Source organism: Calypte anna, chromosome 24, assembly GCF_003957555.1.
Source record: "Calypte anna isolate BGI_N300 chromosome 24, bCalAnn1_v1.p, whole genome shotgun sequence".
Classification (NCBI taxonomy): domain Eukaryota; kingdom Metazoa; phylum Chordata; class Aves; order Apodiformes; family Trochilidae; genus Calypte; species Calypte anna.
Genome location: NC_044269.1, coordinates 4160738 through 4176856, shown reverse-complemented (window position 1 = coordinate 4176856; position 16119 = coordinate 4160738). Strand labels below are relative to the sequence as shown.

General features: G+C 40.2%; 1 protein-coding gene across 3 annotated transcripts in view; it reads left to right on the top strand.

Annotated features, from left to right (window-relative positions):
* The window catches only part of ARHGEF12 (Rho guanine nucleotide exchange factor 12), a 70825-nt gene that overhangs the window by 39920 nt on the left and 14786 nt on the right, over positions 1-16119 (top strand). For all 3 annotated transcript variants that reach the window (XM_030464729.1, XM_030464728.1, XM_030464727.1), the window contains 20 exons: positions 56-175; positions 782-916; positions 1963-2034; positions 2736-2828; positions 3398-3508; positions 3973-4071; positions 4662-4704; positions 4891-4996; positions 5814-5951; positions 6420-6452; positions 6879-6993; positions 8066-8171; positions 8309-8521; positions 8969-9098; positions 9402-9437; positions 10083-10237; positions 10729-10875; positions 11649-11734; positions 13177-13302; positions 14099-14213. In XM_030464729.1, the coding sequence (XP_030320589.1) occupies positions 56-175; positions 782-916; positions 1963-2034; positions 2736-2828; positions 3398-3508; positions 3973-4071; positions 4662-4704; positions 4891-4996; positions 5814-5951; positions 6420-6452; positions 6879-6993; positions 8066-8171; positions 8309-8521; positions 8969-9098; positions 9402-9437; positions 10083-10237; positions 10729-10875; positions 11649-11734; positions 13177-13302; positions 14099-14213 (2179 nt within the window). The remainder of the gene's footprint in view (positions 1-55; positions 176-781; positions 917-1962; positions 2035-2735; positions 2829-3397; positions 3509-3972; positions 4072-4661; positions 4705-4890; positions 4997-5813; positions 5952-6419; positions 6453-6878; positions 6994-8065; positions 8172-8308; positions 8522-8968; positions 9099-9401; positions 9438-10082; positions 10238-10728; positions 10876-11648; positions 11735-13176; positions 13303-14098; positions 14214-16119) is intronic.

The following is a 16119-nucleotide window of genomic DNA, read 5'->3' as shown; positions in this document are numbered from 1 at the left end:
TTCTAAGCTTTGGTGTTGAGCAGATGCTGAGTGAAAGCTCCAAATGATTTTCCAGGCTCTGCAAGAGGAATACAGTCGATCACCCACCCCACGGCTGCTCAAAGAGATCCAGGAAACAAAGAAGCACATTCCTCAGCTGCAGGAGCAGTTGTCCAAAGCCACAGGCTCTGCTCAGGTAACAGAATGTGTCAGGCTTTCTCCCTGCTATGTTCCTGCTGAAAATTCTTGAGGGATGATGGTATTCCGGGCAAGGAGTTCCCTGCTCTTCTCTTCTGTGGGCAAACTGCACCCTCTAGAGTTGAGACTTGTAATTAGGCTTGCAGGGACTGTCAAGTAATTAATTCACTGCTGTGTCAACAATGAAGTAAACTTCAGGGTGGACTTTCAAATCATCTGTGAAAAGCTGGTTTTAAAACAGCAAGGTAAAACTATGATGTGTTTATTTATCTGTTTGTTAATACAACTTAAAAGAAATCTGTGAAGTAATTTTTACTGTGGAGAATGAGTAACTGGAAGCTTAAAACAGCTTTGGTTATACTTTTGAAACAAACAAAGTGGTATTTTTTTTATCCTTTTCCTTCTACCTGTAGTATTGTAAGTCCTGAAAACTTAGTCTGTTTTTTTATAGATTTTCTTAGATTTTTTTTTCCTAGATACATGAAGAAATTTTTATAAGTCATATGGAGTATCTGGGTTTTGAAACAGCTAATCCTGAAGGACTGTCCCTTGAAATACCCTGCTTCCTCTGTGCTGCCTGCCAATGCACTTTGTATCTTTTTAGGATGGAGTCTTGTCCTCCAGGTCTGCAACAGAATCACTGCAGATCAGTGAAGTGGAGGCAGAGAGTGGGGATTGTGTCAGCAAACTGGATTACAGTGGTGACAGCCCCTCCCGACCAAACAGTGACATTGCTGATGTGAGTCTTGAACAGGTCCATGGCTTTGATTCTGTTCCTTTTGGATCTGATTTTCTTGTGTGGAGTTTTTGTGTCATCCTGTGTATCATAAGGGTGCAGTCACTCTGTCTCTGTAGTGCTGGGTATGACTAGAACAGGCTTCTCAGTACACACTAAAAATATTTTCTGAGAAAGGATACTTTAGTGGACTTCCATGAAGGACTGGGAAAGAAATAGTGTGGGTTTTGGGTTTTTATCCAAAATTATATTTTCCTAGCACAGTCTCTGTAAGCAGACAAAGGAAGATGGATGCCAGCATCTTCCTCAGAGCTCTGAGATGCCAACTGAGTATTGTAATGTTCCAGTTGTAGTAGCTGTGACTCAGTGGATGGATGAAATGAAATGGATGGATGGATGCCATCAAAGTGGTCCTGAATAAGCTTCAGTTACTGCCAGTGGTAAAGTCTGTTAGTCTGTTGAGTTAGTTACAATCTGTGCACCCATGTGGTCTCCCTGTTGGAGTGCCCTAGCACCTAATCCTTCACTGAGTGACTGACTGATTAGTGCAGAGGAAATGGGACTCTCCACATGGGTTTCAGCCTGAGATTGTTGATTAATTTAAGGATGTGGGAGCAAAATTTGCAGCAGCACTTTGAGGTGAAAAGAAGGAAGGTCAGATATACTTCTAAAACGTGAACATACATTACAGGCATTGGAAGCTAAGCAAGTTTAGAGACCTAGCAACATAGGTACTATATAAATGGTCAAAAGAAATGGAGAGAGCAAAGAGAGATGCAGAAGTAGGTTTTTGCAGCACTGCTGTTACTCACTCTGAAACTGCTTCTGCTTTTGGCTGGTTTTTTGTTTTGTTTTTTTTTTTTTGTAATCTTTATTTAAAACTGTGCATGTAAGTCAAACATTTTAGTCTGGTTGTTCATACCTCAGCTTAACAGTCCAGTCTGTGAGAAAGGAGAAGTTTTGGCTATTGTGGCTGAAAACCTTACTGTGCAGTTATCATTTTCCTAATTTGCTGGTACTGACCAGAACTGAACTTCCTTCTTTCCCAGAGTCCTCGCAGTGGCTTGAAGGACAGGATTTATCCAGATGATAGCCCAGAAAAGACTGAAGTTCAAGATACTGTGAGTATAAATCTTGAAGTGTTGCAACAGCTGATTAAAACCTTGCTATTTTCCCCCATTTTTCAGATGGAACATGCATGAACTTTGCTTTAGAAAGTAAAATGCAATCACCTACTTAGAGGTGAGAAGTACATACTCAGCAGCAAAACAATTGGACCTAAAATGGGTAGAGCAGTGGTACATATTTTATTCCCTGAGTAGAGCAGTAAATGAAACAGTCTTTTCTTTAGGATATTTCATCATTACAAGGCTGGCATTTTCAGGGATGGCCTTGAGAGTAGGTAAAAGTGGAAGAAGATAGTGCAGACCTATCTGAACATACTGCTGTCTTCCTTAGGATGACTTCTGAAGTACTTTTCCTCTCATCTGTTTAACTTTCCAAAATCATATTTCTCTACCTGTACCCAGATGGCATTTGTCATATGCCACATGTGAGCTTAGTGTACTTGTGTCTGTAGATGGTGCAAGTTCTGAATGCTTGCAGTGTGGGGGAAGCATTTGTAAGGGGATCTCACAACTCCTAACTTGGGTTGTGACAAGGTTGTGTAAAGACACATGGATTTCCATGGAGTTTTGAGAAGGAGAATGCAAATGATAGTAACATCTCTAACTTGGTAAAGAAGGTTTACTGTGCCAAGTAATAACATTGTCTGTGTCTTCCTTCTTTTCCCTTCTGTTCTTTCATTCCTGACTCACCCCAGGATTCCCAGTCTAGTATTGGAAGTCCCTTATCTCGAGTGGGGCCTCAGATAATTGGAGCAGAGGATGATGACTTTGACACTGAACAGGAGCAGGTGGGAATGACTTCTCCTTATCTGAGCCTAATGTATGAGTTCTCCATGACTTGTTTATCTTGAGCAGTTCTTTTGTGGTGAATTAAGAACAAGACAATGTGATTCTTATGGCTGATCTTACAGTATAAAAATATTTGGGGAGTTGATGGCAATATGCCATCTTTTATTCTTTCTTTTACTCTTTATTCTCATAACTTCAAGCTTCCTAGAAATTGATTTGCCTTATTTAATCTTGTTTTGCTTACTTAGTTTCTACTAAGTTCTGCCTTATTGTCACAGCACTGTAACTGCTGTAGCTTTTGACGTTTATTCTGAGTTATTTTAGCTGTCCTTTTCTCTGAATTGTATTTCATTATATTGTACTCTGTGTTCAGGAGAGTGTTTAAAAGAACTGTTCCTGTTGTCAGCTCTTCTGGGATGTTAGAATGGTATTGCAGGAGTTCTGAAATCGATCATGGTTTTATTTTAATTAAATAAATGAGGAGGCTCAGCTATTGGAGCAAATTTTCTTGGGTTTTCTCACAGTTGCTTTCTTGAAGAGGTAAAAGAATTTCCATGTGTGTTTACAGATCAATGGACAATGCAGCTGCTTCCAAAACATTGAGCTCCTGAAATCTCGCCCAGCTCACCTGGCTGTTCTGCTGCATCATGTGGTGTCACAGTTTGACCCTGCAGCATTGGTAAGATGTTCTCAAATTGTTTGGGTAGCTTTAACCACAGTGTATCAGGATCTTCTTGTTCTTGTTGTAGCATTGGCAGTGGCATGGCTGGTTCAGCAAGGAGAGAAATGCTGATCCTGTGCAGTTTCAGATAAATGAGAACTGTCTCCCTTAAATTTAGCTGTTTACAAATAAGTATTTAGCTCTTGAAAACACTTCATTCCACCTTAAGGTAGTAGGATTAGCTGTCTACAGAGAATGTCTGGTTTCTCTTTTCCCATCCCTGCTTCCTTTCCCTTCTCTGCTGATTACCAAGCAGCCCAGCTGAGGTTACCTGAGCAAGGAAGATGGCATAAGATAGCTGGGAACAGTTTCAGTTCATCATTGCTGAATTCCTTAAAATGTTTGAAAAAAAACTTGGGAGTTTGGGCTGTTAGAAGAATTCTCATGATACCACTTAATTCCTTCCCTCCTGTTTCCCACAGCTGTGCTACCTTTACACAGACTTGTACAAGCAGACCAACTCCAAAGAGACTCGTCGTGTATTCCTTGAGTTTTACCAGTTCTTCTTGGACCGAGCTGCAGTGAGTTCCAATAATTTCTCTCACTTCCAAGCATACCTAGCAAGCTGACTTTTACCTTTCTCCTCTCTTCTGAACTGGAAGAGAACTAAGGAGTTATTTAAGTCCTCCAAAATAAAAAGGATTTTTGTGTAAACGTTACCAGTGAATATGGCAAAATGAATGGTGCCTGGGAAGTCAGTAAATCAAGGGGAATGTGTTGTCTTGATAGGAGAAATAATTTTGTGGTATGTAAGCAAGCTCAAGCTCTTACTGTCTTTTAGTTGATAATTGCTGCATATATTAATGTGGCTGTTGCAAGGGTTGGGAAGGTTTTACATGTCTGTTGGAAAGCCCAAGAAACTTCTTTTCTGTCATGAGCTGGACCACCAGGCAGTGTAGCAGAGGCTTGGTACCACATGGTTAGATGGAATAATCCTTGTGTAATATAATGTATATTCAGGATGGGAGTCTCCCCCTTAATACCATCAGCTGTTCAGGTTGTATGATTTTAGCTTTTGAGGGTATTTTCTTATATATTTTGTACTGTGTGTTTTATTGGGATGGTGTTTGTTGTATATGTTCTTCCAACCTTTTTTTTTTTCCTTTTGCAGAATCTTAAAGTTCCAGTTCCAGATGAAATCTCCTTAGAACTAGGTAGGGTGTTTTTGGATATGGCCAAAGCTTCTTACACATGACTCACTGAAGTTCATATTGTCTTCAAGTGAAAGGCAAAAGGGTGCTATTGGATGGGTTGTGATGTGTGTGAGCTAATTTATTCTAAGTTGGAGAGGAATGTTCTCAAAAGAATAATCTATGAGCTTTTTCTCTTCTGACTTACAGACAGAAGAAGGCCAGAACTCCTTCCTGAGGAGCTCCATCGCCAGTTTATACAAACTATGCAAGATAAAGTCTGTCCAGAAGTTCAAAAGAATCTGGAAGATTTCAGGTAACACCAGTTGTCTGTGTAGTTTTCATTTAATTCACAACCTCCCACAGTCAACATGTCCAGTATCAGGGAAGTCCAAACTATATAGGGATACAATATCTGACAGATCCTAGACTGAACAGGAAGATACCACAGGAGAGGGACTTCAGGATCATGCAATAACCAATCCTTGAATGTTTTTTGACACTGTTTCAAGTGATCAGTTGGGAGATCAATTTTAGAGCTTTAATTCTTCATTCCTTGAAGCTATTTGAAGCAATTTCAGAATATTGTTACTTAGGTGGTGTTATATAAATCCTTACTAATTGTGTTTATAATCAGCTTATATCTTTTTTTTTCCTTCTGCTTTTTTCCTTCTCTATTCCCTTTTGGCATGGAATAATCTACTTTAGAAAGCTGTCATGGGCATATAGTTGAATTTGATAATTAATATGCCCTTTCATGTGGAATCATAAAAGCTCTGTCTCAACATGAGACGTTACACCAAGTCAAGTGTTCATAAATGTCTCAATTCAAGTGCGTGCTTCAAACATACAGCCTGGGATGCTGGAAAAAAAGAGTAGCTACTTTTATCAACCTCTGCAGTGGCTGTCTCTTTCCATAAATATCATCCAACTTTATTCCTCTGCTGGCTATTTTAGCTGTGTCCCCCAGTGAGTGCAAATGTCCCCCAGTGAAATGTCCCGACTTCCCCATTCTCATAAAGAAACCAATAATGAAACCTCTTTGACATTCTGAATGTCAAGAGGTTGCTTTTCCTTGTTGCATTGTTCAGTTTCAGGTGATTTTTATTTTTTTCTCTCTTCCCATTTTCCAGGCAGAAACGTAGTATGGGATTGACCCTGGCTGAAGGAGAACTGACCAAGCTGGATGCAGAGAGAGTTCGGGACCGTAATGCAGTGGAGAAGGAAAGAGCATGTGCAGAGCAGATCATTGCTAAAATTGAGGAAGTCTTGTGAGTAACAGTAAATTTAATTCTCAAATTAAAAAAAGAGTCTCTCCTGACCCTGAGAAGGAGAAAGGAATTGGAAGGAATTTGCCATCACCACATTTACACAGCTTCCCATGTTTTCTGTCCTGGTGTGTTGAGTGATGATAGCCAAAACTTAGCTGAAGTCCATAGATATTTACAAGGAGGCCACTGTTCAAGTAGCAGAAGTGATGCTTCCATTGTCAGCTTGTGCATTATTAGATTAGAACCCTGGTTTGGGGTTGTAGAAACTAGAGCTTCAGAACACTTCTTTTCTTTTAAGGTGACCTGAATCCAACTTTCTCAGCTGAGCCTTCATTTTTGTGTACTGCCCCTGCTTCCCCCTGAACTTTCTTACATTCTGAGGACATGCTCTGGGGGGCTGTGACTGGGTGTTAGTTTTCTTTCTTTATTTTTTAGAACTTTCGTTTAAAAATTCCTTTTTGCTTTTAGGATGACATCCCAGCCTTTGGAAGAAGACAAGAGGTAATGGCAGCTGTGTAAGCTTATTTTGTAAAGGCAGAACCCCACTGCTGTGTCTCTTCAGCCGAGCAGAACAAGACAGCCCTCTGCTGGCTGTAGCCACAAGCTCTCGTTTTCCAAGTTCCCTGACATAATTAATTCAAATTCAGGGCATCAGCCTCTTGCTCTTAGGCTCTTCTTACTCTGTAGTTAGTTGCTTCAGATCTGAAAAAACTACTGTGGCTGAGAGTTTGATTCTTTTGTGGGTTCTTTTTGTAGCTGTTTCAATCTGGTCCACCTTATTTATTTATTTTGTTTAGTCATTTAAAGATGGTTTATTTTACTTTCTCATTTTGCTTTTGACCTTTTTGAAATTTTCTTCACAAAATATATTATTCCCCAATACATTTCTCCTTATGCTCCATCTTCTTTTTTGGGTATTCCTGGCAGTTCCACAATGCAGTATGTGATCCTTACCTACATGAAACACCTGGGAGTCAAAGTTAAAGAACCTCGGAACCTGGAACAGAAGCGTGGCCGTATTGGTTTCTTGCCAAAGATCAAGGTAGGAGTCTTGTGGCTGGAATGCTTTTGTATAAAGCTGCCCAGCATAAGTGCTTCACTAGAATTCAAAATCCATTTTTGCATGAAACATGAGAAGTTGGTGAGGTTTTACACTCTTGCTGCATGAAGAGTGTCTGGGGTTACTGACCTGCACATGAAACTTAATGGCTGAAGTTGTGTTTTCAGACATGTGAATTAGAAATGAGCTGCCTTCTTTCTTCCTTTATCTTTATGCCTGAATTCTAACTTCTTGTTTTTCACAGTTCTAGCTTTATTAAAACTTGAGGTGAGAAGTGGTTCATACAATAAAACCCTGAATTGCTTGAGGATCTCTAAGGCTCATCAGGCTGTTGACCTGTATGCTTTGGGTTTTTTTCTTGAGAAACTTGCCCAAAAACTCCTACTTCATGATGCCTGAGAACTACTCTTCCTGCCACCCACACTTTCCAGTTATATAATGAATATTTTCATGATATACTCCCATCTCTGTGGGTGTGTTTAGTTATCTCCCACAGCATGGGGGTGTATCTGGTCAGAGGAGCTACTTATTTTCATCAGCATTCCAGCTTCCTTTGAAATGTTAGGACTATTACCAGCAACTCTGCTCTGACAGTGTGAAAGGTTAGATCAGGCATTCACAGCCTTTCTGGTTTGGTAAAAGAAATTGTATTTCTCACAGATTACAGCCTGATAGTTGAGGTTTGGAGTCACAAGATATACCTTAAAGAAACAAGGTGCTACTGATTGCTGTGAATTGATCTCCTACCCTGGGGAGGAGGGTAGTTTCTAGCTCCTGCTAAGTTAAAAACAGGGTGTGTGAGTTTTTGCTGGGAACAGATGCACCTCTTAAGCTGCTGTGGCTCCCTGCTGCTAACCCTGTCATAGTTTGTATGAGGCTTTTTGCCTCTGATGCTTTGGGGTGCTGACCTCAGTAACTTCTTAGCTCTCTTGTTAATCCTCTTGTACCAAACTCATGCATTTTTTAAGAGTTAGCCAATATCTCAGGAAATAGCTGCATTTGAAGAAATGAGTGATCTGTCTGCTTGGCTTTTCTTTTTGTATATTAACTGCAGCAAAGTATCAAGAAAGAGAAGGAAGGAGAGGAGAAAGGCAAGAGAAGAGGCTTTCCTAATATTCTGGGCCCACCAAGGAGACCAAGTCGCCATGATAGCAGTGCAAGTATGTCAGACAAGGAAATATTTACAAAGCTTAGTAAACTTTTGTGGTTTTCATACCTGTTTTTGAAGACATCAGGCATCATCAATGAAAACAGGTAAAAGCTCTTTCAGCTATGTAATGGCTCTGTGTTTCTTTAGTTGGCAGAGCCATGGAAATGCAGAAGCCCCGCCACCCAAAGCACTTACCCACAGCATCTTCTGTGAGCCCAGAGCCACCAGATTCCAGCAAGAGTCGCCAGAGTGGGTCCTCCAGTGAGGGAACAGATGCCCCCTACCCAGCTGCCAACCCAATGTCTCCTTTGGCAGTGGGGCCCTTTTCCTCTCCTGAGGGAAGCAAGGACAGTGAAACAGGTAGGATGAAAGAGGAGTGATTGCAGAATGGGATATGCCAAACACGGTTCTGATGCAACAAACCTGACAAATCAGGAAATGGTTTTGTGTCATTAGGTGTCAGTGATCTTCATTGCCTTAGTCATCTTCTCTGGCTTAGTGTCTGGTTGAAATTATGGAATCTTGTCACAGCCAGAAATTGCTGTTACGTGGGTTCTACCCCCCTGGCATTGGATCATTGAATAGGGGAGGAAAAAAACCTCAGGTCTTGGGTGGCTGCTTTTGTAAGCACAGTTCAGTGTCACCTGGAAACATTTGTCACTGGGATTTTTCTTAGCAACCTAGGAAATCAGTTCCTCTGGTTCGTAGCTGAAATGAGGCTGTGCATCAAGAGGCTATGAAGAGGCTTTTAAACTTGTTCACATTTGGTGTATGGTTCTTGACATTTTGCATTTATTCTCTGCTTAGGTTTGAAGCAGACTGGAGAGGCTCCACCTGCTAATGAGTGTATTGATGGCACACCCCGCACACCTAATAACACCTTTGAATTCCCATCTCCTTTGGAAAACTTGCAGGAGGAGGACGGAGAATCAGAGAGGTAATTACAATGTCCTGTTTGCTTGAGCCTTGGAAGAGAGCTAATGTGACAATGGCTGTTGAAGCTTAGTCCATAAAACTGTTAGTGACATGATTTGTACTAAACAGTATTGGTAGAAGTAGGAAATAGTGTGTCTGCTGCTACAGTAGGACTGGAAAACTCTGTCAGGAGGGGGGAGGCTGACAAATGGACAAAATGTTGGAGTTAGGATGTTAGCCTTTACTCTGAAGTTGTGCTAAATGTCTGAGGGGGGGGTGAAATTCTTGCATAAGCTTCCTTTATAATTCCTTTCCTTCTTTGCAGAATGGTTGACATGGGAACACCAAAGCCTTTTCGCAAGTGAGTATGATTATGAGTGTTTGAACTTCCCTGAATTTGTGGAGATTTTGATAGATTACAAAGTAGAATGCAGCAGTGTTCATTGTTCTGAGCCAGTGCAATTGTCTGCCTGATCTTTTCTTCAATAACACACATACAAACTGAGAAACTAGCATCCATATATAGGACAGGTGGAGTGAATCATATGCAGATAAGGCCTTTGATCTACGAGTGAAGTATGGTGATTGCTGTATCTGCTGATTTGAATTGATGGGTTAGGGAGTTGAGATTTCCACATTTTCTTTTTAACTCTCTGTTGCTCTTCACTCTGTACCCGCAGATAAGTGGAGGAAAGAAATTGTAACCTGCCTTTTCATTCACTTTATATTTGCCTGCCAATTATTTTATCTGTATTGTACAAAGCAGGGCTATGGAAATACTCTAAGAACAGATATTTACTTTTTGTTGCTCTGTAAGGGGCAAAATTAGGAAATGTGCTTATAGGTTCAGACATCTTAACAGCCTTAAGCAATTATGGAGAGCATATTCATAATGCTTTACAACTGCTATATATATATATGTATATACTTACAATTTTCTCTTCTTTATTCTTTACAACCATGCCTAAAATGGGGAGTATCTGACAGATATTTTTCTTCGTGTTAGGATGGACAGTGTTGGTTTTGCAGATGTACAAAGTGAAGATGAGCTGTATGACTTTGACATGGACATGGACCCTCCCAACTGGCAGCAACTCGTGAGCCGAGAAGTCTTGATGGGGCTGAAACCCTATGAAATCAAACGCCAAGAAGTGATTAATGGTGAGATTTTTTTGGTTTTTTCCTAGCTCATCTAGCACGAGGTTGCTCCATTCTGGAGCAGGCTGGAGTGCTGGTGTTGGTGAGGGAAAGAGAAGGGAAGAGTTGGTGAGGGAAAGAGAAGGGAAGAGTTGGTGAGGGAAAGAGAAGGGAAGAGTTGGTGAGGGAAAGAGAAGGGAGGAGTTGGTGAGGGAAAGAGAAGGGAAGAGTTGGTGAGGGAAAGAGAAGGGAAGAGTTGGTGAGGGAAAGACAAGGGAAGAGTTGGTGAGGGAAAGACAAGGGAAGAGTTGGTGAGGGAAAGACAAGGGAAGAGTTGGTGAGGGAAAGACAAGGGAAGAGTTGGTGAGGGAAAGAGAAGGGAAGAGTTGGTGAGGGAAAGACAAGGGAAGAATTGGTGAGGAAGACTTTTCTAAGCTCAATTCTGACTTCCACTTGGATCCCTGTTGCCATATCTCTGTGAGTAGTTACAGTCCTGTTTTCCTCTCTCTCTTCAGAGCTGTTTTACACTGAGCGAGCTCACGTCCGCACGCTGAAGGTTCTGCACAACGTGTTCTACCAACGTGTCACCCGGGAGGGGATCCTCAACTCCAGTGACAAAAGGAAAATCTTTTCAAATCTGGAGGATATCCTTGGGCTTCATGGTAAGAGCAGCTGAGGTGCCTTTCAGCTTTGGGATTTCAATGGGAATCCTGGATGCAAACATCTGAAAAATTCAAGCACGTGACCCCGAAGCAAGAGGCAACCTCTTAGAACACTTCAGATGAAAAAAGCTGCAGCTGTTCTTCCTTGTGCACACAGGTTTTTTTCCAAAGATATTTTGGTAACAAATGCACTTGTCCAGTCTTTCAGATACTTGCTTTTTTCTTACCTGTGTACACAGCCACTCTTGTGCTGATTCATTTTTTGATAAAAGGAGCAGTACTTTGATGAATGCTCTTAATGGGTCAGTGTTCAAAATGATGCAGCTCTTGGTGAAGAACATATGAAAACAAATCTGAAAAGATTGATGTCTTGCAGGTGGTTTTGAAGGACAGCCCTTTCTAATTGTTTAGAGGACTGTTCAGAAACAATCTCAGATGAATACTCAATTGCATCGTTTTATTCAGGTGGTTTGAACTGTGTTCTACATTATTCTGATGTTTTTAAAAGGGCAGTGACATTGAGCTTCACAAAAGCTAAGACTGGAAGAGGTCTTAGAGGTCATTTGAAGTCAGGTGAGAGATCAGTACAAAGGAGTTATGTAGCATTTTCTTAGATATTCTGTTGAATTTATTATGTTGATAGGCACTTTTTTTTTAAACTTAGTTGAAATTATGGCAAATCTAATGTTTTCCTAGAATAGCTTTTATTATAAATGCTGAAAATTAAGTGATCTGAGCAGTATTCATAACACTTTCTTTTCTTTTTAATTAAGTTGCACTGAATGACCAGATGAAAGCTGTCCGAAAAAGGAACGAGACTTCTGTTATTGGTGAAATTGGGGAAGACTTGCTTTCCTGGGTAAAATCCTGTTTTATTTTCTTGTACCTGCAAATAATGTTTCAAAGAATGACAAACAGAGCCAAGGGTTAGTGAAGGTAGTTCTCAGCTAATAGGAACTGAAGGTCTTAGATCTGACATTTCTATGGAGCCAGCACAGAGATAGAGAGGGATGGCTGAAGGAAAGCAGGAAGAACTCTCAGGATTTTCATTTGCCTAGAGATAAGAATAATACAAGGGAGAGAAAAATAATTTCCTTTTGATGTGTGGGTAGAGTAGAAAGGTAGTTTTGGAGAAATAAAAATGAGAGTATGATTTTGAAAAACATCATAGCACAATTTATTTCAAGTAGCACTGAAATACAAGCCTGGTGTTTCCTGTGCTGCAATTAAAAGATAGTTTAAAATACTGGCTTCCAGTCCAAGAATTTACCTGTTCAAATTTATAGCACTGTTGCAGGCTTCCTTTCTAAGATCCACATTACAGGAGCAGGAGTGATGTAGATTCTCTAATAAATTCTCTCTCAAGAATCTCTCATTTTGTTGTCTGTTTTCAAGCTTACTTAATTTAGGATTGAAGATAGATCTGCTTACTGTTTTCATCTCTTCATGCAGAAGTCTCTTGTGGTGCTGTTTTTTTTGGTTGGTTTTGTTTTTCTATGTACCTCAACTGCTTGGCTAGTGTTCCAGACAAAAGGGAAGCAAATTTAGATGAGATACTAAAGAAACACATCTAACCCTTCCAGTTCTCCTGTGAATTATGAAAAAGCAGAACAGTACTTGCTAGAGCAAGCTTGGCCTTAAGCTAATAGTTATATCCCCTTGCTTAGTGTTCTGGATAAAACAAAAGAGCCCACCAGATCCCATTCTCCAGAGTATTTTCAGAAGTTACTATGCTTCATCACAGTCTGGGTAGCAGGAATGGGAAGAGCTGCATAACAGATTAACCATCTGTCATCTGTTGCATATTTCTCAACCCTGCTCATGGCTCTCATTTCCCCTGACAGTGTTTTTGTAGTACTTTTGTTTAGGAAAAAAAAAGCTGTTATGTTATATTCTGGATTTTAAGCATGGCTGTCCCTGAGAAATAAGGTGACCTTTGATCTTTGCTGACCACCAGCCTGGTAAATAATCCCCTCTCATTCATGTGAATACAGTTTTTTCTGCTCTCCTTCTTGCTGACAGTGGAGACATGGGTCTGTATTCTCCCTCTGAATCAGCAATGCATTTATGGAAAGGATTGGATGTGCTAGGGTTGGAGAGAGGAGTCCTGTAGAGCAGAGAGAGGTTCCTCAGTAGACTGAGAAGATAAGGCTTTCAAAACAGGATGGAAATTCCTTCACATCTTTTGCCAGTAATTTCTTCCTTCCTTGGTGAGACCAGTTCTGCTACGTGGCTGTGTGTCTGTTGGAAGTGACACAGATCTTTGAGTCTGAATTTGGTTTTTTTGGCTCTCTGACACAGTTTAGTGGACCAGCAGAGGAGAAGCTGAAGCATGCAACTGCCACGTTCTGCAGTAACCAGCCCTTTGCTCTAGAGGTCATCAAATCCAGGCAGAAGAAGGATTCCCGCTTCCAGACTTTTGTGCAGGTGAATTTCAGGCCAGGGTTTGAGCTGCCTGAGGATGTGGCTGGTGGCCAGTGAAACATAATGAATGGTTGTAGATGTGGTTATTATAATTAATGACATCACGTCTAACGTTGTCTTCAGATTGGGATCATTTCCAGGGCTGTATTTATCTCTGCTAATTGTTTCTGGAGGGAGGGAGGAGCCTTTCATCCTGCAGAACACAGAATGTCCTGATAGAATGCAGGAAAGCACAGGGTGTCCCAGGCAGGAGATGGCATCTCAGTTGAGGTGGCTGTTTCCCACTTCTGTGGGGAAAACTGCTTATTCTAGCAGTCCAATTTTGATGCATGTCATGGACAGAAGACATGATCTACACCCATTCTGCCTGCCAGGAAAGGGGCTTGAATACATGTGGCATTTGAAGGGGAGAACATTATCTTCATTACCACAAGCTGGGAAGAACTCTGGTGATACAAGGCTTGAAGTTTTATTGGAAAATGTACAGTGATCATGCTATAGCTCTAAAGCCTAAACTAATGTCTTGTATGGCAGTGACAGATTGATTGGAGATGGAGCCAGGTCTCTGAAGTAATGAGGGGAGGAAGCTGCTGGTTTGGTGATGAGCCTTTCCTATATGTGATTGCAAATGGAGAGGGAATGTGTTGTCTGAATGATAGATCTTGGCATTTCTTGTCTTGTACTTAATTACTGGAAAGTGAAGCAATAGACTTTTATGTGATGAATAGATGTTACATGTTCAGGTAATTATGGTCTTAATAAAAATGACAAATGTAGTTATTGTGCTGTTTAATTTTAGGATGCTGAGAGCAATCCACTCTGTCGCCGTTTGCAGCTGAAGGATATCATTCCTAAAGAGATGCAGAGGTTGACTAAGTACCCCCTTCTGCTGGATAACATTGCCAAATACACAGGTAAAGCCTTTCAGGAGGGTTTGTGCACGCATCTCAGTAGGTTTGCAAGGCAAACTGGGTTTCCAAGCATGTGTTGAAGAACAGTTCCATTTTATGGGACACCCATCTCTTTTCACTGTGACCATACTCCTGCCTTCTGTACAGGAGGCCAGCTTAAAAAAAATAAATGCAATCTTTGCTTCTAATTAAACTCATATTGCTTCTTAGAGGGGGAAAACAAAAAAAGGAAAGTCATAGGGAAATAAGTGAATGACAGTCTGCACTGTCATTGTATAGGGTGTGATGTCATAATTTAATGTAGTTTTAAAAATTTAGGGTAGTAGAATGCTGAAGTTTTGAAGAGAAACTCTCCAATTCCTGGTTTGTTTCTTGGTTTTAGTGTTACTGTTATTAACAGATGTTAGTGATCATAACAACCAAACAGAAGTCAAGAAAATATTTTCTCTGCATCTTTATCTCTCTGCTTGTATAAGAGTCTGTGATAAATTCAGGAGCTGGAATTACATTCAGAAGAAAAAGAAACAGAACAGGAGCAGGTATCATGTAACTCTTCCTTATTAGATTCTCTTAGCAACCAAATCTTTAGGAACTTACTAAGAGGCAAGTTGGATTTGTGCTATTGTTTTGAGCAGTCATTAGCATGCCTGTTCTTTCTGTACTTTTCTAGATATATTTAACTCCTTTCTACAGTCTTGCAGAATGAAATAATGAGAATCTAATCACTGAAGGTGGTACACTTGTTTGATTCAGTGAGTTGGTTTATAATAACAAATTTACTGTAATAAACATGTTTTTTCTTGAGTTCAGGATGTTCAGGTAGCTAAATCAAACTATTAAGCAAAAACACATTAAGTGAATTCCAGGTTCTATGTAGATGAATTTGAGAGAGAAAAAGATGGTCTTCAATAACAGAAATCCCTAATGGTCCATAGCTAACGTGAAAGTGTGAAGAAGGAATAATCTAATAAAAACCTATCAAATTATGCTGTTGCTTCAGCAAGCTTGGATAGAGGTAGGGCATGCTTCTGAGCAGGGAAGTAAAAAAGGAAAACGTTATAGCAGGGAAGAAAAATCATATCATGTGAAGGCTTATAGGAAATCAACATACTTCTTGAAGAAGAGGCAGATAATACAGAACAAATTGATTTTTTTTTAAGGTCAAGATTTTCTTGTTATCGACCAAGGGTGGTTTGTTGGTATTTTTTCTTAACAATCCTCTGTACTATATTTAAATTTCCCAATATCTGGGAAAAAACGTGCCTTCAGTGCCATCTGAGATACACCCCAAAGTCTGAGATAAGCCAAGCTTCATCGAAGTCTTGGATGTTATCAATATAATGAATGTCATTTAAGAGTTTAAAGGAGATTGAACTTGGAAAGAAATACTTTCCCACAACAGAATCTTCCTTATGTGTTGCATCCCTCGAGCACCACAGAACATTTTCTTGTTCTTGCAGAGGGTGGAGTTTAGCTAGAATGTAATATACTGAAATGTATTTCCAGCATAACAGGCAAAAATATGATGAATAATGCCATAAAATGCCTTTTCAGGTTTCCTTGTGGTACCTGCTGCAGTGTTATTTCATTACACATAAAAATATATTGCGTTTATAGATTCACTCTAATCATAATTAGGAAAGTATGTGATACTCCATTATCCTTGATGTACTTGTTTATTTCTCTGTTAACTGAATCCTAAATAGGGCTTGTGGTAGTGAGAATTGATGGAGTTCACCTACATCTCTCTGTGTATGATCTAGTGACATTGCCTGGAAAGATAACTCCTGTTTACCCTCCCCATGCTGGCAGGCTGGTTTTTATGATCAGGCTGCATCAGTGTAGCCAGAAATACTTTTTTTTCTAAGCTGTCTGGATGGAAAAAATTACTGTGCAGCACTTAAATGTT